At 38.3% G+C, this 24,602-nt stretch overlaps 2 protein-coding genes across 2 annotated transcripts in view; both read right to left on the reverse strand.

Moving 5' to 3' along the window:
* Window positions 1-6,404, reverse strand: part of LOC140241504 (uncharacterized) — a 35,593-nt gene extending 29,189 nt beyond the window's left edge. The window contains exon 1 of the mRNA XM_072321232.1: window positions 6,306-6,404. Coding sequence (XP_072177333.1) covers window positions 6,306-6,404 — 99 coding nt within the window. The remainder of the gene's footprint in view (window positions 1-6,305) is intronic.
* Window positions 6,405-12,154: 5,750 nt separating this feature from the next.
* On the reverse strand, window positions 12,155-22,891 carry LOC140241860 (uncharacterized). The gene is made up of 4 exons (XM_072321613.1): window positions 22,756-22,891; window positions 16,410-16,553; window positions 14,940-15,167; window positions 12,155-13,213 (listed from the first exon to the last, which is right to left on the reverse strand). The coding sequence occupies exons 1-4, from the start codon at window positions 22,888-22,890 to the stop codon at window positions 12,950-12,952; spliced, it is 771 nt and encodes a 256-aa protein (XP_072177714.1). The 5' UTR covers window position 22,891; the 3' UTR covers window positions 12,155-12,949.
* Between the last annotated feature and the right edge of the window lie 1,711 nt (window positions 22,892-24,602).

Below are 24,602 nucleotides of genomic sequence, written 5' to 3' on the forward strand. Positions count from 1 at the left end.
CCTGTGATCTTATAAAAAACAAACAATAATTCTACCATAATTCAGGTCATATTCCATATTGAACATGTTATTCTTAGAGTATCTGTGAAAAAATGATTACATTTTGTGAAGATCCCACACAAAATTATTTTCTTCCCAAGTGGAGCAAGTCATGACTTAGTCTGTGGTTTTGATAAAGCTTCCTGGGAAAAAAACAACAACAACACCTGCATTTGGTCTTTTTATATCAAATGTTATGTTTAAAAACTAACAAAAAGAAGAAGAAGAAGAGAAAACTGGATGTAACAATTTATAAAATCTCAAAGAGCTAAATTCTTGTTGCACAGCCAGCAAGCAAAGCACTTTGGTCAATTTCTGCCATAAATTAATGAACTCAAAACAGGTGTGTGACACCTCTGATATCATACTGTCATACCTTTTCCATTATTTCTCTTATGAAATAGGAAAATTATGAAATGTTAGTGTCTAATAACTCTTGCAAAATATTGAAAATGGTCATAAATAATTTGTATGTCATTTAAATGGTTTATTTATTTTCATGTTCTTATGGAAGGAACACAGATATAAAACAGACAACAGCATATTTGTCAAATTAGTTAAAGGGATGGTATAGTATTGGTGGAGATAAGAATTGGGCTTATAACTTTTTGCGAGATACCCAGAAAACACATATGAAATAGTACAGAGCATACCATTTTAAGAGGAATTCAAAGTTTATTTGATGAAAATCGGGTTTAGAATGACTAAAAAATCCAAAAACAAAGTAAAACAAAGTGATCGTAATAAAATGTGGGTCCCACACTTTAATAGAATCACTCTGTTTTGGATATCTCAGCCATTTCAAAACCAATTTTCATCAAATAAAAGTTGAATTCCTCATGGAATTAAATGCTCTTTCATATTTCATAAGAGGTTTCTCATTATCTCATTAAAAAATGTTAGAAACCTGAAATTAGGTCTCAACCAAAACTATACGATCCCTTTAAGGTGATAGCATTATTGCTGTACACATCTCCCCCTGGCTTGTACAGATATCATGATAATGACATTCTTTTCTTCTTCAGTTAGAATTCATATTGACAAGAAAAATTCGTTTGGATCTCTATCCAATTATTGTTGTGTCGCAATAACTTATTAATGATTAGTTTTAGGGGAAGAGGAGTGTAATTGCTACATTATCAATACAAGGTTTATATTTATAATATTTTTGTTTACAAATCAGCGTAGGAGTTAAAACATGGGGATATCATTACCTCATGTATTTCACATATATACATCATAATGTATGTGGTTATAATTAATATCTCTGTTGTATGACAATACTTAAAGATACCATTTAAGTAAAGAGTCTTATGCCTGTTTTTAATGAACCTTTAGTCATTTATTTCACTATACATTATTTTACTAGAAATTATGGAAGCATTTTCCCTATGAAACAAACTGGTAGGCCTACATGCTAAAGCTCCCAAAAGCCTTGCATCCAATATAATCACACCCTGAATAGTAAAAAGCTTCTAATACATCTTAACTTCATGAGGTACAAAGAATAATTTTGAAATTACTTGTACATGAACTAGTTGCGGTGATTTTAAATGAGCATGCCTGTTACAAACCAACAAAGTTGATAGTGCTAATTTACTTCTTTGTTACTCTTGAAATATTTCGACATGCAATCAATTTCAATCCCTTGAGACTGGAAGTTTGTACCAAGGTCTGCAAAGTGCACTAATAGTTCAGAATGTGCCACATACAAAAATCCCAACATGGGATAAAAAAATTGAACTTCCTTATTACTTCTGTATGTAATCACATAGCAACTGGCTGCAAAGCAACTGGTTTGGACATTTCAGCAAGCTTAAAAATGTCCCATTATAATACTTAGTTATGTCACCAAATGACCCAATTTCTTTTAATAATTTCTCTGTGGCATTCAGTACTTCCAATAGCAAATAAGAGATTACAAGCTAAGCTCACCACTTACATGACACACACACAAAAAAAAAATGTTATAACTCCCATGTCTGATTATCTTATTCCACAACAAGGTTATTTCTGAAATAGAACATTGATATCTCATTATATCCAGGTTTTATCTCAACTGACTAGCTATGAGTATATATCTCCATATATGTAGACTTTTACAGACTTTCATAGACTTTTACCAAATGATAAAATTATTGTATGACATAACTTGATACAATGATAAACATAGACCTGCACAGTACACTCATGGAGGAATATTTTTTCTAAATATTTCTGATAATAGTAATAATGAGCATACCATTACATCCTTCAAGAACAAAGAACAGCAAATTGGGTAAAGGAACCTACCTCTCTTTTTTTCCTCTCTCTCTCTCTCTCTCTCTCTCTTCTCCTCTCTCTACCTCATGTCTTTTCAAAATTAAGGATATGTTGGTTGTGTTTTTAAAACTACAGGATTTTGTGACCATGCAATCACAAATTATTGAATTTGTAATTTACTTCTATAAAGAAGCAGTAGGGCCTACCCATACCTCTTCATATTATATTGGTACAAATCATCTACAGGATAACTCTTAAGACAAAGTGTATAACAATGAAATTCAATTGCAAACTCTGACCTTAAAGCCCAAAGAAAGTTCTGGTACGCCTGCAAAAGTTGTCAAATTTTGCTCCAAAATGTGAACGTGTGCCTAGGAAATGTGCGGAATAACGCTGTAATAACAAGATATTCGATGGGTAACGACGAAAATGGGAAATATTAACCAAAAACGTTCAGTCTCAGAACTTACCCGAACGGGGTCAGGCTAGACTCGGACTCGGGGATAACTCGGTCTCGCTGCGCTTGACGGCGGGATGAGTTGTATTGGTTGTCCCTCTGGATTGTACAGCGTTGTACTATGCATATGGGAGCGGCCTGTATAAACTACATTGTAGCGTTCTGGCTACTCGCAGTAATGGTCCGAGTTGTTACAACGCGCGCATCAAAAACCTCTTTGGCGCGCATGCAAAATTAGTGTGCGCCTCTCAAGCACCTCTAAAAGCAATCAAAGACGCTTGATAAACAACAACAAAAACTTCAAAGACCGCGCGTCTCAGCAACTGAGGTGATGTGCGTATTTAGGCTTGAGGACCGCGCGCTGTCCATTTGTTTTGTACAGGATTAGCACGCACTTTCCTGTCTGCTCATCAAGGCCTCGTTTGGTACCCGTAGTATAGAGTAGGCCTACTGATGAACATGGCGATCAGGAACTGTGTGTAAATTGTCTGAAATAGGGTCGAGTTTTCCCTGAGACCGAGTTAGTCTGGAGCCTTCCGGAATAAAAGTCGGTCTACCGACTTTTATTATTTTTCTCAAAATACTCCAAAACGACTCATCATTCCGGCAAACCGCGTCAGCCAGGTAAGTTTCTTTGTAGACTCTTTCGATATATTGCAAGCAAATATGAAATGGTGTCAGACGGGTTCTCAGGCCCTTACCAGAACTTAGTTTTCACTTTAATGAAGAACATTCCTTTTCGGCTTGTGCTGAAAGGGTGGGTTGGGTGGTGGCGCGTCGCGTTAATGGGAACACCACCCTTCGTCCAAAGCCTCCTTGGTTTTGCCGAAAGGGTGCGTTGGGAGCGTTGGGTCGCGTCGCGTTGACTGGAACCCCACCCTTCGTCCAAAGCCCCCTGGTTTTGCCAAAAGGGTGCGTTGGTACTTTTTCTCATGTAATATTAAAAGACGAGTTTTGAATTTATATTTAACCTTCAAACAACCATTTCAAAGAGTCTATCGTCCGGATCGGTTTACACTCTATTACCACTTGGTCTACAGCCAGTTGGTCTAATAGACTGTTTAATATCAGTTGGTCTAATAACCAGTTGATCTAGTCATCATTTCGTCCAATTACTGTTTGGTCTAATTGTTATTTGGTTTAATTACTATTTGGTCTACAGCCAATTCGTCTAAAAATAGCCATTTGGTCTACTTTTGGTCTATTATGAGTTGGTCTAATTCCATTTCGTCTAATCATCAAATGGTCTAAAATAAAACCAAATTTGTCCAATATAAATTTGGTGTACACATCAATAAAAAGGGCCCCCCCCCCCCCAAAAAAAAAAAACAATAAAAAAAATAGCCCCAGTTGGTCATATAGACGAAACAATGATTGCACCAAATGGTACCTGATTAGACCAGGAGGCTGGCTATTAGACCAAATGACAATAAGATCAATGGTTATTAGACTAAATGGGTGTAGACTAAATGATGATAGACAGAGGCTAGACCAACTGGGCAATGGACCAAAATTAATGATGTATACACCAAATTTATATTGGACAAATTTGGTTTTATTTTAGACCATTTGATGATTAGACGAAATGGAATTAGACCAACTCATAATAGACCAAATTGGTATTTGATGATATAAATAGGTGTTAGACCAAAAATAGACCAAATGGCTATTATTAGACGAATTGAAGACCTGAATATAAGAACGACCCAAGTCCAATTTTTGGCCAAATTCAGTTTGACATGGGAAATTGTAGCTTATGCATGGACTCATCTTGTGTATAAATGATAAATCCTAATTACCCCCGGAAGTGCCTGAAACGAATGAGTTAATCTTTTATGAATGTAAGAATGAAGGACTTGGGTCATTTTTACATTCATATTATAGCGCCCTATCTCATCCTTCTCTCATCTCTATAGCAGAATATCATGTATATGATTCAAAGAACGACCCAAGTCCATCACACAAAATGACCTCTCCACAATTAATGTAAATGTAAATTGTCATGATGATATATGTTCTAATTTGTATATACAATGTTGCCTTCCCATCACAGTTAAATAGAATATTATTGGACAAATAAATAAGATATGAAGTTTTTTTAAGTTTACTCAAAATGGTCCTCCATGGACTTGGGTCGTTCTTATATTCAGATACTCAATTGACTGTAGACCAAATAGTAATTAAACCAAATAACAATTAGACCAAACAGTAATTGGACGAAATGATGACTAGACCAACTGGTTATTAGACCAACTGATATTGAACAGTCTATTAGACCAACTGGCTGTAGACCAAGTGGTAATACATGTAGAGTGTAAACCGATCCGGACAATAGCCTCTTAGAAATGGTTGTTTGAAGGTTAAATATAAATTCAAAACTCGTCTTTTAATATTACATGAGAAAAAGTACCAACGCACCCTTTCAGCAAAACCGGGGGGGGGGGGGGGGGGGGGGGGGGGCTTTGGACGAAGGGTGGGGTTCCAGTCAACGCGACGCGATTCAACACTCCCAACGCACCCTTTCGGCAAAACCGGGGTGGCTTTGGATGAAGGGTGGTGTTCCCATTAATGCTACGTGCCACCACCCAACCCACCCTTTCGGCACAAGCCTTCCTTTTCAACCTACATTCCACTACAAACCTGACATGCATTCACTTTGGAAAAACTTTAAATCTTTTAAATGTATCATTTTACTATCAATATGATTCCAAGTAATTGAAAAAGGATACCTTGCCAATGCCAACTTGCTCTACTGATCAGTTCCAGTTGGTAAGATATCATGCAAACACTTGCATTTTTTTTAAAGAATCAAAGCTAGTAAGTATACCTCTTTGGCAATGCTAGTGTGAAAGTTTAACACTGTGACAGGACTTGAGGCTAGATGCTACACGAGAGCTCCATAATTTTATGCTGAACACTGGCTTTGTTATTAATGGCCATGATTGAAACATGTGCATGGAAGATATGAACAATAAACATGAAATTTACATTCAGTCCAGTTACATTTTCCTTTCCAGATAAATGGCAATCAAATGTTCTATAGCATATAAACTTCCTGCAAAAATTGATCAATCTGCCATAATTTTGCAGAATTGAAGGAGCCTGGTCTATATGAACAAAGAGGATGAGAAGACTGCATATAAAACTGGTTTTATGATATATAGGCCTTTATTTTATACTACTATAGTTTACTTTACTATTATGCAAGTGTTCTATCTTTTGATATAATTCATGATGTTTAAATCGTTTCTTGAAAAATTAAAGAGCCTTGTGTCAGAAAAAATGTTGGATATATTCATTCTTACTATTGTATAGGCCTAAGTTACATGAAGTATGGAGCACCCATCAAGTTATTGAGAGAACAATGCCAAAAAACAAAACAAAACAAAACAAAACAATAAAAGTTGAATACCCAATCCCACAGCTGTGATTAGGTTTGGGCCGTTGAAACACTTTTGAAGTTTGGGGGAGAATAGCAAGTTTACTAAAGGAAAACAGAAAGTTGGAGAAAAATGAGCTAGTGAAACATGCAAAGTGTAAATCAGACCTTCACTTCAGTCAATCCGAGCCGTTTGGGTGAGATGCCCTTCCAAAACGATGGAGCGAGTCGGATGCCGCACATCACGCGATTCACCAAAGACGCCATCTCGATAAACTTTCAAGTGTTCGAAGTTCTCAGTTCGGTCGTGGCCTATCTACAGACGATAGCAGGGCTTTCCACCAGCAGCGGTGTGTTCCACCAGTACACAAGCTTTACTCTGAAGAAATCGACATGGCTCATGCCGATCCAGGGTTTTTATACTAGCGGCCCAGTCAAAAGTTGGCAGCACCAATGCGTCATCGTGACATGCTCTGTTGCACTTCGGCCGAACTGGCCGCTGGGGGGCGCGTTCGCCGCAATTCCATAAGATTCCGAATATTCTGAGATCGAGGCCACCCGTGTAAATATATAATATACGGCGGGCGGATATCGACCCGTGACGAAAATTGAGGTCTGCACTCTACAATCAGGGGGCACTGCGCCGAGCTAGTTCTGTGAATGGCCTGTTAATTCTGAGATCATGATTGGCCATAATTTACAGTATAAGTAAATGGGCTTCCTTCAGTACAGTTGGCACCATGCAGCTTCGATTGTTTCATGTGATTTGTTTGCTTACCTGTTCGTCTTTTTTTCTTTTGTTGTTTTTGTTGGAGTTTTCTGAATCCATTCCAACGATGCATGCACGCTAGTTAACCGACACTTCATTCTTTATGGATGTGTGAAGGAAAAGCGGTGTTCGAACTTTAGCGGACCAACATGTTCTCTCAAGGTTTAAGTGGAATTGTTTGTTTCCTACACTGCTAAAGATCGACCAGAAGTAATGAGATATATTTTCATTTTATAGGAAGAAGGGAAGAACATCGATTTATCAGATTCACAGCAGCATACTGGACGGTGTTTCTTTCCTTCGTTCAATGTTTTGCTTGATCGAAGTCTTCGTCTTTCGAGATTTGTCATTATTGTTACTAAAGTACAATTTATGAATAGATGTTGATTGTTACCATGGCAAAAACAAATGTTTATTAAGGGATTCATCGCTTCCTAGTTGCTTTAAAGGCTTGATTTAGCTTGATTTGGGAGTTAAGCATGAAACAGATCGCTGGTGTAAATATAGGGGTCTACCTAACATGTCAAATGATTATGCCTTTTTGCCAGGAGTGATGACATTCATGTATAATGAAACTGAAATCGGAGCTCTCATTCTCTTACCATATACTCTTATTTTTCATCACTATCAGTATCTTCTATTCTGTCCCTTTGTGTCTTTTAAGTCTTTGTATGTCTCCGCCTTCCCTTTCAAGCGTTTTTTTTTTCTCTCTCTCTCTCTCTTTCTTTCTCTCTTTCTAGGAACTATTTCTATAGGTCGTACTGAACAAGAAAAAAAAAATTCTGCGCAACTTCCGCAAAGTAAATCGTTGCCATGCATGCTAAGTTGGCAAGCGTCATCGATACAGGACGGACTCCCTGTAAAATATTTTATTCTCGTTCCCTTCTTTCTTATTCTTCCCATTTCCCATCTCTTTTCTAATTATTCTTTTTCAGTTAATGTCGTTCTACTCTTTGTACTCTTCCTAACTGTTCTCTTAACCCCTCTTTTAAAGGGGAAAAAACATATTAAAAGTACTACTAGATAAACAGCCCCCCCCCAAAAAAACAAAACAAAACAAAACAAAACAAAACAACAACAACAACGACAACCAGAAACCAAAACTAAAAAAAAAAAAAAAAAATGGCTGACTCAAGTGTGGGGAAATTGAGGATCCTATCATAGTCGTTCAGTCAGTCATAGTTATTGGCACTCTGAAATATTTAGCACAGTAACTGTTACTACACCGGTAAATCGACATTCCTGTCAACATGCAGAGAGGTGTTACATAAGAAGAAACCAGAATCCTTTCTTTTTTCTTCTTTTTTTTTTTTTTTGGAACCCATGCTCCGTGCATGCCCAAAGAAATTAGGCGTTTTATCGCAGGTGTACAAATTGCTTCAGGAGAGAACAATTCCTAAATCGCATCGAACCTTACGAGTAACAGCTCGCTTTCCTTTTCGATAGTTTCGGCAGCTATTATTTAGTGTGCAAAGAACAGGAAATACAGTTGCTATCTTACAGAACCTAAGCATATATATATTTTTTTATTACAAACTGCGAAGAGATTCCATCCCGTCCGTATTACACGTTCCTGATTTCACATCATGTCTTGTTTCCCTACCCCCCCCCCCCCCTTTTGTCTTATAGTGGAAAAGACAAGTCAGTAGAGGGCGCTCTTACTTTTTACTGCTGATTATTCATGAAGCTCTGAACTCGTGTATTTCCAGGGCCCCGTTTTATCAAAAGATAAAATCGATTTTAAGTTTCCTTACTACACAGGCTGCCATAGACTTACAGTTGAAATCAACTATATAATCAATTTTAACTCTTCATAAAACAGGGCCCAGGTCAGCTGTGAAGTAGTTTTAATGTGCAAATGGACTACACAGAAGCACTCATTGAATTATTCAAGAGCGAATGCATTTACAAGGATATATACTTCCCCTTTATCCCTCTCTCTCTCTCTCGATCTCTTGTTTGGGTGCATAATAAAGTAATGAAGAGAGATTTAATAGATATGTGTATGTATATGTATAGCAATTGCTCTATAGATGATGTGATGTAAAAGCACTGTGAAACTAAAATAGTTCATACAAGCGCTACAAAAATGTAATTGTATTGTTTGTTTCTCTCTCTCTCTCTCTAATATGTGTGTGTGTGTGTGTATATGTATATATATATATACATATATATATATATATATATATAATTAATAAAAAAATAATAAAATAAATGAAGACAATACATACATATATATATATATATATATATATATATATATATATATATATATATATATGATTATATAATGTACACAAACATATTCAGAACACATGCACATGCACACAAATCTGCTAACATTCACATATTCATTCAAACAGCAAAGCCACATGAATCTGTATTGCAGCCCCTCTCAGTTTTCACTGCACTCTTTAACTAAAATCTAATTCTAAAACATTGCAACAGTTGAAAGACATAAGTTATGTTCTCACGCAATTGCAAAACTTTAAGTTTAGGTCAAAAACTTAACTGTCGATGATTAGCTACTCTCGTTAATTCACGAGGGTTCAAACACACACCTGCAGTTTGTAAACTCTAAGATAGAATTTTTACGAGCAAATAACGCTCGATGATTATACCAGAAGTGCAGAGTCTTTACTATGACCTTATGCCCATACAATATAGCGCAGCTGGGGGTTGACCCAGAAACGAACGAGAAGCGAGGTTCACGCAAACTCACAAGCTCGTTGATTGTGTCCACACGGAGCGAAACTATGAGTGGGGACCTCCCGTGGCTCATGGAGAGAGCTGTGCAAAACCTAAGATGTCTCGTGGTTTTAATCATCGACTAAACTTTAAGATTGCTAACTTTCGAGTGCATCCACACGGTGCTAAACTACAGGCTAATCATTGAGAGTCAAGTTTTTGACCTAAAATTGAAGTTGTAGGAACTGTATGTGTCCTTAATGATAGAATACCTGCTAAAACCTAGAGCATAAACTTGACAAATAGGGGAAAAATGACAAAGTTGCATGCAGGAAAATCTTGACAGGTTATTATTGCCTTTAATTGCCTTACATTTTTCAATGAATACTTATGAAATGAAAACATGAATAGCAAACAAAATACTGTCAGTATCAGAAAACCGCCATTTACTTTGCCAAAGGTCCCTTGATTACTCTTGATCGCCAAAGTACAATTCACATAAATTTTCAAAATTGAATATTGCCTTCAGTGATATGCACACTATTTCTCAAATTGCGGGGGAATTTACATCAAAAATACATTTATCTGAATGAATGCAGCATAATATAAACAACGCCTAAGTGAAGTTGGGGAAAAATCAGACAATCCATGAATAAGAAGGGTACAACAATTTGTGATGTCACATGGAGGATATAAAGGAAATATAAAGAGAAGTTCACACAATAATCATTTAACTTATAAATGATACTGAAAAAAAGATGTTACTGAAAAAAAAAAGTTACTAAAATATTTCAACAGTAATATTACTGTCCCTGCCTTCTGTACTATTATATTGTTTTACTAGAGTGGCATCACAAATTGTTGTGGTCTTCTTATCCAATGATGAGTGTGCACAGATTTATCGAAGACTTGAAATTTACATTTGAACAGATTGTGTGAGTACCATCACACTTCACTGATGTGTAGTACATCACAGCATTCTCAAAATCAGGATTTCTAGTTGGGATTAATTCCCCATTAATTTCCATTTTACTTATCACTCAAAGATTTCCCTTCACAATCTATAACAAATCAATAATCACTCCTATTTATGATTTTCCGTCACAACCTGCAACAACAACAAAAGTCACACCTCTAGATTTGGGACAAAATAGGATACATGTAAAAGAAGCAGCAAAACAAACCGAATCCAACTACAGCAATATCATCTTATTTGAATGTGTGAATGTCACTGAGGATGAGTTCAAAGATATGTAATTTGAACAAGAATCAGCCCTAAAAATGATTAACGTTTTCAAATTTTCTTATCAATAGTTTGCTCCACAAGGTCTGCTATATAGGAGAGTAGATCGTATCACCGGACGCTTTTTTTTCGTGGCTTTGAATTCCATACTTAGAGGATGAAATTTCGGCTAAAAGTAACACCACTTATTCACAGACTCCTGGAAATTACGAATTCAGCCAACTTTTGTCAATTGTTCCCTCCAGTTTTTAGAAAATATGCTTCAAACATACCCCTCTAAAAAAAATTGTCTTTTTGCGCGGTGCAAAATCGCATTGTATTACCGGACACAATTTTCACAATGAAATAATCGACGTCTTTCGCACCTTGTCCTTGCACCAGAATCACAATTTATGCCAAAAATCACCTTACACACTCTCACTGAGTGGATGACAAAGGAAAAATCTGCAAATGAGGCTCAAATTTCGTATCTTCTGGTAAAATGTTTGTCTTGAACATTTCGAACAGTTCACGCAATAAAACCTTGTGAGAAATCGACAACTGGTTACTTCTATTTTACGTGCTTTGTCAATGGGAGCTGCATGCATGGGTGACGAGTTGCGGGCCCCTTTTAGCACACAACTATTCCGCATCGTTCGCATTTGAGGACAATAGCTACAAATCTCCGATATCGATCAGTGAACTTTTGGTTCTATTGGAATCTTCAGCATTTTTATGTTTTTTCCTGTATTTGAGTTGGATTTCATAGAATTTCAGTCGCGAAATGTGATTCAAACATGCATAAATATTAACTATGATGAGGTGCGGGTCATTCAACTATAAATTTTTTATGTCATGTTTTTTTGCGATTTTGTTCCACACAAAGTTCTGTGAGGCTAATCTATGAAGTCTCGCGTGTACAGAATGTCATTAGTACGCAAAAATGTGCGTGTCCGGTAATACCATGCTTGTATATATATATGTGATAAAAACCTAAAATGGCAATAGATCTAAAAACGCTTTATCCTGGCGAGGAAAGCGCATGATTTGGAAACAAGACACCAAATCATGCGCTTTCCTCGCCAGGATATATATATATATATATATATATATATATATATATATACCAGGATATATATATATATATATATATATATATATATATATATATATATATATATATATATACCAGGATATATATATATATATATATATATATATATATATATATATATATATATATATATACCAGGATATATATATATATATATATATATATATATATATAAATATATAATTCAGTATATATATACATATACTTCTCTTTTTTTTCTTCATGTGATGACTATGGTAGCACTTGGTACGACAAGTATAAAAAAAGAAAAACATTCTTGCATGTCTATGCCAAGAGGCCATCTTGTGTACCAATCTTTTGGTATCTGGATACAATGGATGAAGAGGCCGACCAACCAACCCACTAACCAACAACACACTAACTCCAACATAACCTGTCTAAACCTTTTTTGGCTGACGAAAAATATTTAGATGAATGTATCTTGCAGTTTTCTGTATCGATGTATCATTATTGTTTTGTCTTGTTTTTTTTACCCAACTTTTGAATTTACATATGGATAAAAGCATAATTGATATTATAATCTCCATTTCTTGAAAGTTTGTCACATTACTGATAATAAGACCAGTAAAGAAAGACATGGTACAATTTACAGAGATTGCCTAATCACTCATGACGAAGTATATTGGTGACCAACAAACCTTTATACCTTCTCAAAAAGAGGTCCCTTTGTTATTCCCTGATCAAGAATCACAAGTATTCCTATCTTGGAACAAGTTGAGGTCTGCAAGGACATTCTAGAAGTGAAGAATGAACCCTCATGGTCCATATTCAATTGATGACAGCTGGTAATATATAGCATACTCATATTCCAAAAATATAATGATCACTGCAAGTCAACCATCCTCATATACAGTACTGGTGACAAGTTGTCATATTGTACTACCAGCATTTGAAAGGCAATGATCCTATGACATCACATCACTTTTAAAAGATAGATGGAAGGATCCTTTCACATAGATGGACCCTTTCACATGGACAGACTTTTTCTCATGGACGGACTATTTCTTTTCCCTGGGAACTCGTCCAAGCAAGTGGAACTCCTTGTTTGGCTTCATATCAAAGAGGTGGGCCATACGATTGGACAGTGCGAAGAATGCAGCCACACTGCCGATCTGGAAGGCATCGTCTCGGTCCAGACCATGTGCTTGCAGGTTGGCAAAGTGAGTGTCGGTGATTGGCTCATTTGTGCACACAGCCATGGCGAGGTCCAGTATGGCACGCTGGCGATCATCGAGCTCCGCTGCACGCCAATTGGCTGCAACCTGCAGGGGTTTAAGAAAAATATCTGCAATGAGTTCCTGGTCATTCCATCATGTGATCTAGAGTATAGCGGGGCCCCCTTTTTTGGCACGACATACAGGAATACATAGGATGTAACCACTTTGGCCCGAATTCACAAAGGTGGTACAAATGAAACCATGGCTTAAACCATGGAGCGCCAAGTGTCATATCGCATGGAATATTTCGTTCAGAAATCAGTCATTTCGTCGATGATGATTATTTTGTAACAAAATGACAAAATTTTTTGTAACTAAATGAACATTTTGTCCACGAAATGATAATTTTGTTAACGAAACGGTCATTTTGTCGACGAAATGACCAATTTCGTAACTAAATATTCTGTGCAACACTTGGCGCTCCATGGTTTTAGTCCCTGGTTTAAACCATGGTTTCATTTGTACCACCTACATGAATTCGGGCCTTTGGGTCCCCTTCTAGCTTTTATTTTTTTTTCCCCAGGCTGATGAAATCTGGAAGTGGGAGTGCAGGTAAGGCCTTCCTTTTTTTTTTGCTAGTCAGCTGAAGAAACCCAGAAGAGGAATTAGAAAGTTGTGCTGAAGACCATTTTTTTCTTTTGCTTGTTAGCCGATGAAACCCAGAAATAACACCAGAAATATAAACTGCCCCCCCCCCCTTTTTAAAACGTAGCACCGGCCTTGTATAGTTTGATCTAATGCATATATACAAGGGGGGGGGGGTGTTACTCTTTCTGAGAGAATTGCATTCAACATGGAGTTACATAAACCAAGGCAAACTTCCAAACAAATGAAAAGATTATTCCATCTGAGAAAAAAAAACAACAACCCAACATCAACAAAACCAACAAAAACCTCCCTATGTGGTTAAGCCAAAAAGATGAAGATCTAAATAAAACAAGGAAAAGTAGAAATTACGCGGTGCGTAATATATGTCCCCGCCGGAAGTAGCATTTTGTAACAAAATGTGCAACATAGGTAAAAAATCAAGGTCAAAGGTCAAAGAAGTCAAAGGTCAAAATTCTGTGTAGAAGTTTTGAAGCCCTCACCTAGTGCCATCACATAAAGCAAATGGAATCGAAATTGGGTTAGAAATGGCGAAGGAGTAGCATTTTGTAGCCAATGTACAATATAGGTCAAAAATCAAGGTCAAAGGTCAAAGAAGTCAAAGGTCAAAATTCTGTGTAGAAGTTTTGAAGCCCTCACCTAGTGCCATCACATAAAGCAAACGGAATCGAAATCAGGTTAGAAATGGCGAAGGAGTAGCATTTTGTAGCAAAATGTACAATATAGGTCAAAAATCAAGGTCAAAGGTCAAAGAAGTCAAAGGTCAAAATTCTGTGTAGAAGTTTTGAAGCCCTCACCTAATGCCATCACATAAAGCAAACGGAATCGAAATCGGGTTAGAAATGGCGAAGGAGTAGCATTTTGTAGCAAATGTACAATATAGGTCAAAGGTCAAGGTCAAAGGTCACAACTGAAATTCTGTGTAGAAGTTTTAAAGCTCCCATGTAGTGCTATCATATAAAGCAAACAGAATCAAAATTGGCTCATAAATGACAGAGAAGTAGCAAATTGAACATTTTGATCACACACGGACGCACACACGGACGGACGCACGGACGGACGGACGGACGGACGCACGGACGCACAGACACACACACGTACGGAGCCCGTTTCATAGTCCCCTGCTCGAACTCGTTCGGCGGGGACAATTATTACTGAGTTTTACCTGGTCTGCAAGAACCGGATTTTTACTGTAGACTCTGTGAAGTGCTCCGTGGGCGACAATGCAGTATATGCAGTTGTTGACGGCACTCGTTGCCACGACGATGAGTTCCTTGTCAGCCTTGGTAAGGTTCCCGCTGTCCACCATCAACATGTTGTGGTATTGAAAGAACGCGCGGAAAGAGTCTGGATGGTAGGAGAACATCTTGAAGACATTTGGCAGAAACCCACTCTCCAGGGAAGATGGAAGGAAAAAAAAAACAAGCAAGGACATTAGATATTTTGCATCCTTAAAGTCACAACACAAATGTTACAGATGGAGTTAATAGCTTTTCAAGTCAAATAAACAAGACAATAATAGATTACCAAGGTAGGTTTGTATATGAAAATGACACTAGAAAACTCTTTATCTGCTAGTGAAAAACGACTAGACTTCCCGCTATAATATGTATCAATGTTACACATTTTGTATGACCATGTCAAACCCCTTTGATGATAACAAACATAATCAACTAAAATGTATACGCAGATACAGATACGCACAATCTCTCTCTCTCCCAATATTTTCTTCATTCAGATGAGCACAGCAAATACGTATATATGACAGGCAATTAAGATCATATATATATATATATATATATATATATATATAGATATATATATATCAGGGCTCCACACTAACTTTTATTTTTGGTGGCCCAAAGGCAAACATCCGACCTTTTTTGGTGGCCCGATAAGGCCACCAAATTCTTCATTTCTGAAATTTTGGTGGCCCTGGGCCACCGGGCCACCGTTAGTGTCGAGCCCTGTATATATATATATATATATATATATATATATATATATATATCTATATCTATACCTATACAGACAGTTCGACCTCGATTATCCGGCCTCCTTTTATCCGGAAATCTCTATTATCTGGACGCGTTCACGCAGTGAAGGACTTTTGTTTTCATCCAAAAATTGAGAAAAAAACAGTGACTTTAACATCTTTTCATGGATCTATTTCACTAATTTCATAAGATGTGCATGATAGGTTTCTCAATATCTAATGAGGTAAAACATGTATGATTTCCACATAAAGATATACTTTATTTTTGTGAAGAAGGGACTACAATTTTGTGCAGGCTAGCATAGATTACACCACCGTTGCGTGGTATGCTACCCAGTGCACTGGGACGGCAGCTATATACATTAACATTGTGTCTCCCATATCCGGCTAATTCGCTTATCCGGATGAGCGCCGGTCCCGACATGGCCAGACAATCGAGGTCGAAATGTATATAGAGAGAGAGAGAAAAAAAAAAGAGAGAGATAGAGAGAGAGAGAGAGGTATAGATACAGATACAAATATCAACATGCATTTAAAAAGCTTTAGCAACATCCACATACCTGTAGTTCTCTCTCCCAGCATCCTCAAGGAACAGAATGCAGATAGAAAGAAAAAAAAAAAAAAAAAAAAATAACCTACCTTCTCTTCAACGACATCCATGGCCTCTTGGAGGTCTTCTGGCAGAGTCTTGCGATCAGGAAGTGGGAAGCGACAGCTGTCTGCATCATCATTCCTCCTACAAGAAGTGTGAACAGATCTTGCTCCTACACACATTGCCGGTATCTGGAGGATAAAGACAAATCCAAGACTGAAAAAGAATAAATTTATCCACCTGGGACAAAATTTTGATTTGACATGTTTGCAATTACAGCTAGCAAACTGGCTATTGTGGGTTTCCTAGATTTGATTTTGATATGTTCAGCCCCGGTGCTACGGTGCAATTAACTCACTGATAAGAGGCCAAAGCTTTTGAATTCTTAACGGTCATCGAAGCGCTGTGCGGAGGGAAGGACAAAAAATCTCGAAAGTTCACCTCCTCGTATCTCCCTTATTTTACCACCAAATCCCTTGAAACTTCACACATATATCAAATATGAATATATCATCCTTCATATGATTTTTGGGCGAAAACGCTGATGTATCTTTCGAGATATGTGTATTTTTCTGCTTGAGTCGACTGTGGGAAAGGGTTACGATTTTTTCCCGACACAAGTCTGCGCCTGCATGAATATGCATTTGATCAACATATTACTAGTCTGTATACACCAGACTCACTACCTGCGAAGTCTCGTGTTTGTGCAATTAGTAGTTAGGTAAAAATAAGAGCAAAAAGACAACCAACTTTAAGAGAAGATACTGGACATGCACAACTAGATCATCCTCCTGCGCATGCGTTTTCTACTGGTGAGTGCACGCTTAGCCAATCAGCGGTGTCAGGCTCGGCGCAATGCGACAGAGGTCGATTTTCGGTCAGCAGGGTGGTGAGTGGGCAAGAGAGGAACCCTGCTTTGTGCTTCAACTGTTTCAAGCAGCACAAAAACCAATACATCGGACTGCGTATTCCTTACGCCATGGATTTTACGTGGGTCACAAGTGACAGTGATCTCGATTTTTTCCAGACATAGCTGTGCGCCAAATGATACAGAAAAGATATTTGGAGAGCAGCATGGATATACTACCATAAGTCATATACCGAAGTTTCATTTTTGTGCAATGAAGGAAAATGTGAGAAAATAACACTTGTTTTGAGACCAAATTTTCTGTTTTGGAAGCTAAGTTTCGACATTATTTTCACACGTTTATCCTCAATAAAACCCCAAATAACTAACATTACGAGTTAGAGAATAGTTTCTTCTTCAGTTTGCTGTATAGATTTAATCATTTGATGGCTTTGAGGTGAGATATTGCGATTGTCCTGCAACACTTCCCCAGCGGTTTTACGCACACAAGCTGTCTACTTTTTGCAACTGAGGCTTCGAGGTCATAAGCTTTTGGCGAGTTAATTGCACCCTAGCGCCGCGCCTGTGTTCTGCATGTGCAAAAACGAACAAACTCTCTCCTTACAGTACTAAAGATCTGCATCACAACTGATACTTCAGTTGTTTGACATATTCCTCGACCTTTAATTGTTATGGTCCAGATCACAAACTACACTGCAGGAAGCAAAGTGTTTGTTGTTTTTTTTTTTCAAGTAAATAAAGCTTCTGATATCCAGAAAGGAAGTAGATAATTATGTAAATGAATGCACAATGAGTCAATCAAAGATTGGCCTGATATTCAAATAAATATGTAATATATACTAACTTTCTGTATTTGACATCTCAAATCAGTCAATATACCTAACATAATATCAGTGAAAGCAGAAAAAAAAATCCACTCAATGGAAACTTCTAAATTGCAAACTATTTAAAAAGTCAGTTTTGCAGACTTCTTTGGAAATCTAAATTGGAAATCTAAATTGTAATCTTGCACGTACTCCTCTGTAGATTTTCCAAAATACAGCCAAAATATGGTACGCTCAATTTCTGATAGGAATACAGTTTAATCTTATTAGGGGGTTTATTGTTTTCCTCTGAGTTAATAGACCTCAAGGCAGGGTGCTACATGACTTTTTTTTTCCATAACTTTTTTTTTTTTTTTTTAACACTTGCTTGCAGTTGGTCAGGCAAGCAGACTTTCAAATTATTGCAGAACATATACCCAAACAAAAATTTTACTTGCCAGAAAAGAAAGTTAAAAAATGAAAAAGAAAACGATAAATACACAAACTCCCTTGTACGTCAAGAGCTTGATAAAACACAATCATTATTTGAATAAGCAGCACACGTTGACACAATGGAGTAACAAACTTGAGTTTTGACATTGAGTTTTGACATTGAGTGTTGATGTTCATGCTCCATAAAATTTGGTGACAGTCTGGGGACAAACTAGGAGAGACTTGGATTTTGAGCGAAGATTTCTAGTCAGATGATACCTTTGGATGAGGTCTTGGAGATGTGTGGGACCCAGACCCTGTAAGCATAGGAAAGTCAGTGACAGTATTTTGTATTGCACACGGACCTTTATTGGTAGCCAGTGCAATTCATGTAAAATAGGAGTGATGTGGTCATGCTTTTGAGCATGTGTCACCAATCTCGCAGCAGAGTTTTGTATCCTCTGAAGCTTGTTTATTTGCATGTCAGGAAGACCATACAGAATGCTAAATTACAAAAATCAATACGTGACATCACGTGAGCGTGAACAAGTCTCTCTACTGATTTCCGGTTTAAGTACTGTCGTATTGTCCCAATTTTATGGAGTGCGAAGGATGCAGCTTTACAAGTATCATTTATGTAAGAATTCAGCGTAAGATGTTTGTCGAGTCTGACACCTAGATTTCTAGCAGAGTCGGCAACTGTATTAACAACTCTTTCATCCTGTGTAACAGATTCAAGTTGATTACGTTGTCTAAATCTACTGGTAAAATGAAGAACCTCAGTTTTATTTGCATTAAGTTTGAGACAGTTGTGAATAGACCAATGCTTAATATCTGAAATGCAAGCCTGTAGCTTCTGAATGGCATCATTTTGCCTACCACCTTCAATAAATACATAAACTTGAGTATCATCAGCATACATCATACAGTTCAAATTGTGATGTGAAATGATGTCCTGTAATGGAGCAGAGTACAATGTAAATGCTAAAGGGCCAATTACTGACCCTTGTGGGACACCATGGGCAGATGAATAAACCTGGGATTTTGAGTCCCAAATAACTACACAATGACTTCTGCCTTCAAGATAAGATGCGATTAGCTTCAGTGCATTTCCGGTAAATCCATATCTTTCTTCTAGGCGTGATACTAACATTTGTTGGCTAATGGTATCAAATGCACCTGTGTAGTCAAGAAGGAGTAAGATTGCCTCATGTCCCCTATCAAGAGCTAACAAAATATCATTTACAACTCTAACAATAGCAGTTTCACAGCTATGGTAAGGTCTGTATGCAGATTGAGCACTAGCAAACAAATTGTTATTCATCAAATAGTCCTGCATTTGAGAGACCATTAGCCGTTCAAGCAGCTTCCCAAGGAACTTCAAGTGAGCAATGGGACGGTAACTTTTCAGGACTTCTGGATCAAGCTTGTCTGATTTCAACAGAGGAGTGATGTGAGCAAACTTTAACGTGTCCGGAAAATAGCCATTAGTCAGGGATATGTTGACAATCTTGGTGAAAAATGGAATCAGTTCCCTGGAGCACTTTTTCAGAAGATCAGTTGGAATAGGATCGAGCCCACAGGTTGTTGACTTTGAAGCAGACAGTACCCTGAGAACTTGATCTTCCGTGACAGCATGGAACTCCTCAAATCTTTGTTCAGTCATCTGAAATGCGATATCAGCTATCTCTCGATAAGAGGTTTCTCGAAGGGAGGTTACTATTTTCTCAGTTTTATTGGCAAAGAATGTACAAAAAAAAAATTCATGGAGCACGAACATTTGCTGTAGCGTCAGCAGAATTATGGAACAGTCTGCCTGATAAAATTAAAGATGCTGAAACAATTGATTCATTTAGAAGAATGTTGAAAACATATTTATTTTTGCAATGATAAGGCTCATGGCCATCAGTGTTTCTCAGTGTCAGCTTAATCTTAATTTTCTATTGTTTACTTACCTGTCCCATTTTCACCTTACTTCCTTTACTTGTATTGTTTCATTCTTAAAGTGCATGAGACTTCTCCCTGAATGTGATATGCGCTATACAAGCACAGTTTATTATTATTATTATTATTGTTTTGCATTGGGGCTTCTCCGCGTAAGCCTAAGTGTTGGAAAGTTTCTGAAATTAAATTAAAATTTAAAATTTAACCAAGCATTTTTTTTTCTCATTGCTCTAAAACACTTGCCTGACTTTGATTTTCACTTGCCCAAGGCAATCGGGCAAGTGCTCATCTAGCACCTTGTTCATATAGGTGTAGGTTTATCAATGCAAAGTATAACTATAAACTGTTTATCTTTGTCACCTTGTTATGTTGTCACTGCACATCCCATCCCACTTCAGTTCAAAGCTGCTTCATTGCAAGTTTCACAAGGTCAAGGTGCCTATTTATGTTTTTGATGCTAGCTACCAAAAGAGGAAATGTGGCGCAACATCACAACAAAACGTTTAACTGTTTTACGCAACGAACAAGTACGCAATTACGCTTATGTCAACTGATATCAAACCCTTCCCTAGTTTAAATTATGATTAATTGATAGGAATTTGGAGTGATTTTTTTTTTCTCTCTCTAGAGTCTAGGGTGGTACTGAAAAATCTTCCGAAGCTTTGGTATTCTGGTATTCTGAAATTTCTTCCTCGGCACTTCTTAATGCAAATTAACAGGCCATCCTTATCTCCGCCCACGTCCTTTCTTAAGCCAATACGAAGAGCCGTATCATAAGGAACCAACCAATGACAATCGCATATTACTATGACCACGAGGTAGGGTCAAATACACATGTGCGCGGCATGTCCCCTTGGCCTTTCTCACGCTCATTTCGCGCATCAAAGTACATGTGCGTGCAGTGAATGACAAGCGCGCCTATCACGATGTTTACAGCTTGCTATTCTTAAAAACGTACTTTTAGGACAGCGACAGGGGTGGAGCTTTCCTAAATATCTTCCAATTCTTTCCTATTTAAAGCCCAAAGAAAGTTCTGGTACGCCTGCAAAAGTTGTCAAATTTTGCTCCAAAATGTGAACGTATGCCTAGGAAATGTGCGGAATAACGCTGTAATAACAAGATATTCGATGGGTAACGACGAAAATGGGAAATATTAACCAAAAACGTTCAGTCTCAGAACTTACCCGAACGGGGTCAGGCTAGACTCGGACTCGGGGATAACTCGGCCTCGCTTTGCTTGACGGCGGGATGAGTTGTATTGGTTGTCCCTCTGGATTGTACAGCGTTGTACTATGCATATGGGAGCGGCCTGTATAAACTACATTGTAGCGTTCTGGCTACTCGCAGTGATGGTCCGAGTTGTTACAACGCGCGCATCAAAAACCTCTTTGGCGCGCATGCAAAATTAGTGTGCGCCTCTCAAGCACCTCTAAAAACAATCAAAGACGCTTGATAAACAACAACAAAAACTTCAAAGACCGCGCGTTTCAGCAACTGAGGTGATGTGCGTATACTATATAGGCTTGAGGACCGCGCGCTGTCCATTTGTTTTGTACAGGATTAGCACGCACTTTCCTGTCTGCTCATCAAGGCCTCGTTTGGTACCCGTAGTATAGAGTACTGATGAACATGGCGATCACGAACTGTGTGTAAATTGTCTGAAATAGGGTCGAGTTTTCCCTGAGACCGAGTTAGTCTGGAGCCTTCTGGAATAAAAGTCGGTCTACCGACTTTTATTTTTCTCAAAATACTCCAAAACGACTCATCATTCCGGCACACCGCGTCAGCCAGGTAAGTTTCTTTGTAGACTCTTTCGATACATTGCAAGCAAATATGAAATGGTGCCAGACGGGTTCTCAGGCCCTTACCAGAACTTTGTTTTCACTTTAAGTGCATTCTAGAATACCAACTTCTTCCTAAGTCAGAAACTTGCATACTCCCACCCCCTTCCTAAGTTTCTTCCCAAGTTTAGGAAAAAACTTAGGAACAGACTTGAGAAGAAACTTAGGAAGATTTTCAGAATACCACTTAGCCTTACAAACATTGTAGGAAGCAAACATCTACCGGTAACCAGTCCATACATCGACTCATTACATTTACATTTACAGAGTTGAAATAGAGTATAGTAATACTATAGCAGTAACAGAGTTTCTAACAGTAACACATGACAATGCATTTTGCTGTTTGACTTTTGTTTGTATCAAACTTCGTGATTGTGTCTATATTCATCGAGGCGTGGCGAACTTGATCACAATAACCTGGCTACGCTAAACGCTACGTGAAAGCCGGCTGGGCCGTACCTGTACATACTAATGCCCGTCGTAACCGAAGTGAACCGTTCTTTACCTGGATCTGCTGCTGCCTTGGCATTGAGCGAGACATGCACGTCCGATGTCGAGTGACCACCACTCTCGCTGATGCAAAGGAAGAAGCCAGTCGATTGTACACAAAATAAGATGTCATTCTCACACAAGTAGCCATTTTTTCACAACTTGCAGCAACGTAGGCGCTCCCAAGTGAAAGGTTGGCACGCAAAATACCACACACACCTGTACAGTTACAACGGTTTCAGCATAATGTTGATTGTTGTATGCTGCACATACGGTACATCCATGGACCTATCTATCTCTCACCAAGGATCGTACGGTGTACATTGTATAAATATACGGTGTATATGTACGATCTTTGCTCTCACCACACTAATATAAAGCAGCTGCTTACAAACATACCACCGAACTAGTTACACACGCCAGTAATGAGAGGTGAATGAACTTTTGGTGATTTTTATGAACCTATGGAATGCAATATGTTTTTTTAAAAATCATTATTTGCATTCTATTTGAATCCTTCTCTCAAAGCATACACATAAGATTTATAAATCTGTTACATGTACTAGTTTTACTCAAGTCATAATAATCATTGAAAGTCTGGAGAGATCTTCCGTTGTATTAAACGTCGATCTAGGGATCAGGGATTTAGTTAGTAAACAGTCTGACCAGTCTGTTCGAATACCATAGAGCTCACAGCTCTATGATACCAGGGGCCTGTCTTATAAAGACGTGTGAAAGAAATCAATCACAAGTTTTTTGTGTGCTGCAATGCAAGTTGCGATTGATTTGGGGACTTGTGATTGATTTGAAGGCTTTATAAGACGGGGCCCAGTACATAATCTATCGCGCTCCATACCATATGGGCAGGGTGGTGTGGGTGAAGCCAAGGAGAACCCGAGGCTTCAAGCAGGGAGGTTGCATGCCACCTCCCTGCTTCAAGTATATGATTCGTCGAGAGCAATTAGTATCCGGGCAATTACCCCCGAGGGCAATTACCCCCGGCTAACAAAGATTAGGGTTAGGGTTAGGATTAGGGTTAGGGTTACGATTAGGTTCAGGATTAGGACTAGGATTAGGGCCACGGGGAGGGTCCGGGGTACTCGTTGCCGAGGGGTACTATTCAGTGGCGTCTACGGGAGGGGGGGGGGGGGGGGCACGTGCCCCCCCCCCCAATTCGTTGGGAAAAAAAACCCTTATCAAAATGGAAATTCAAGGGTTAGTATACTGCTTTTGAAATCGACATGAAAGGGTGATCAAGAAATGAGATATTTTTCAAAGATTTCTTTTAACCATTAATTAAAGAGGTATTATAGTGTGAAACATTGTTCAAAAAGTCCGGAGCCGACAAAAGATCGTGATTCAGCGTGATTCCTGGTTGGCATTCTGAATATAAGCAGGATGTGCGCAATGTACTCAGAACATCCGAACGGCAAAAAGAGTCGCTGCAATGTTGCGCAATGTGATGTAGAATGTACACCTTTGTACCTTATACGCTTCGTTATATCAAAGCTATAGATCATTGCTTTTGCAGTGTTGCTTTACCTACTATAAGTCTATATTAAATGCCTTGCATTGCCAATAATAAAACTTGACCTTGGCTATTTCCTAACTTTTCCATGTAGGCCTATATAAAACACACACACACACACAAACACAAACAATTAGGGGATGCTCTAATTGAAAAAGTGCAGATTTTGGACATCTTTCCCCCGCTTGGTCACTTCGACGCCCCCTCGCTGGTCGTACCTCCCCCAGTCATGAACATAAACCGACACCCTTGACTACCAGTGGCGGACCCGGGGGGGAGGGGGGGGCGCACCGGGCGCCCCACCCCCCCCCCCCACCCCTCTTAATTTCCAAAGC

The sequence above is a fragment of the Diadema setosum genome, chromosome 18 (assembly GCF_964275005.1).
Source record: "Diadema setosum chromosome 18, eeDiaSeto1, whole genome shotgun sequence".
In the NCBI taxonomy this organism is placed as follows: Eukaryota; Metazoa; Echinodermata; class Echinoidea; order Diadematoida; family Diadematidae; genus Diadema; species Diadema setosum.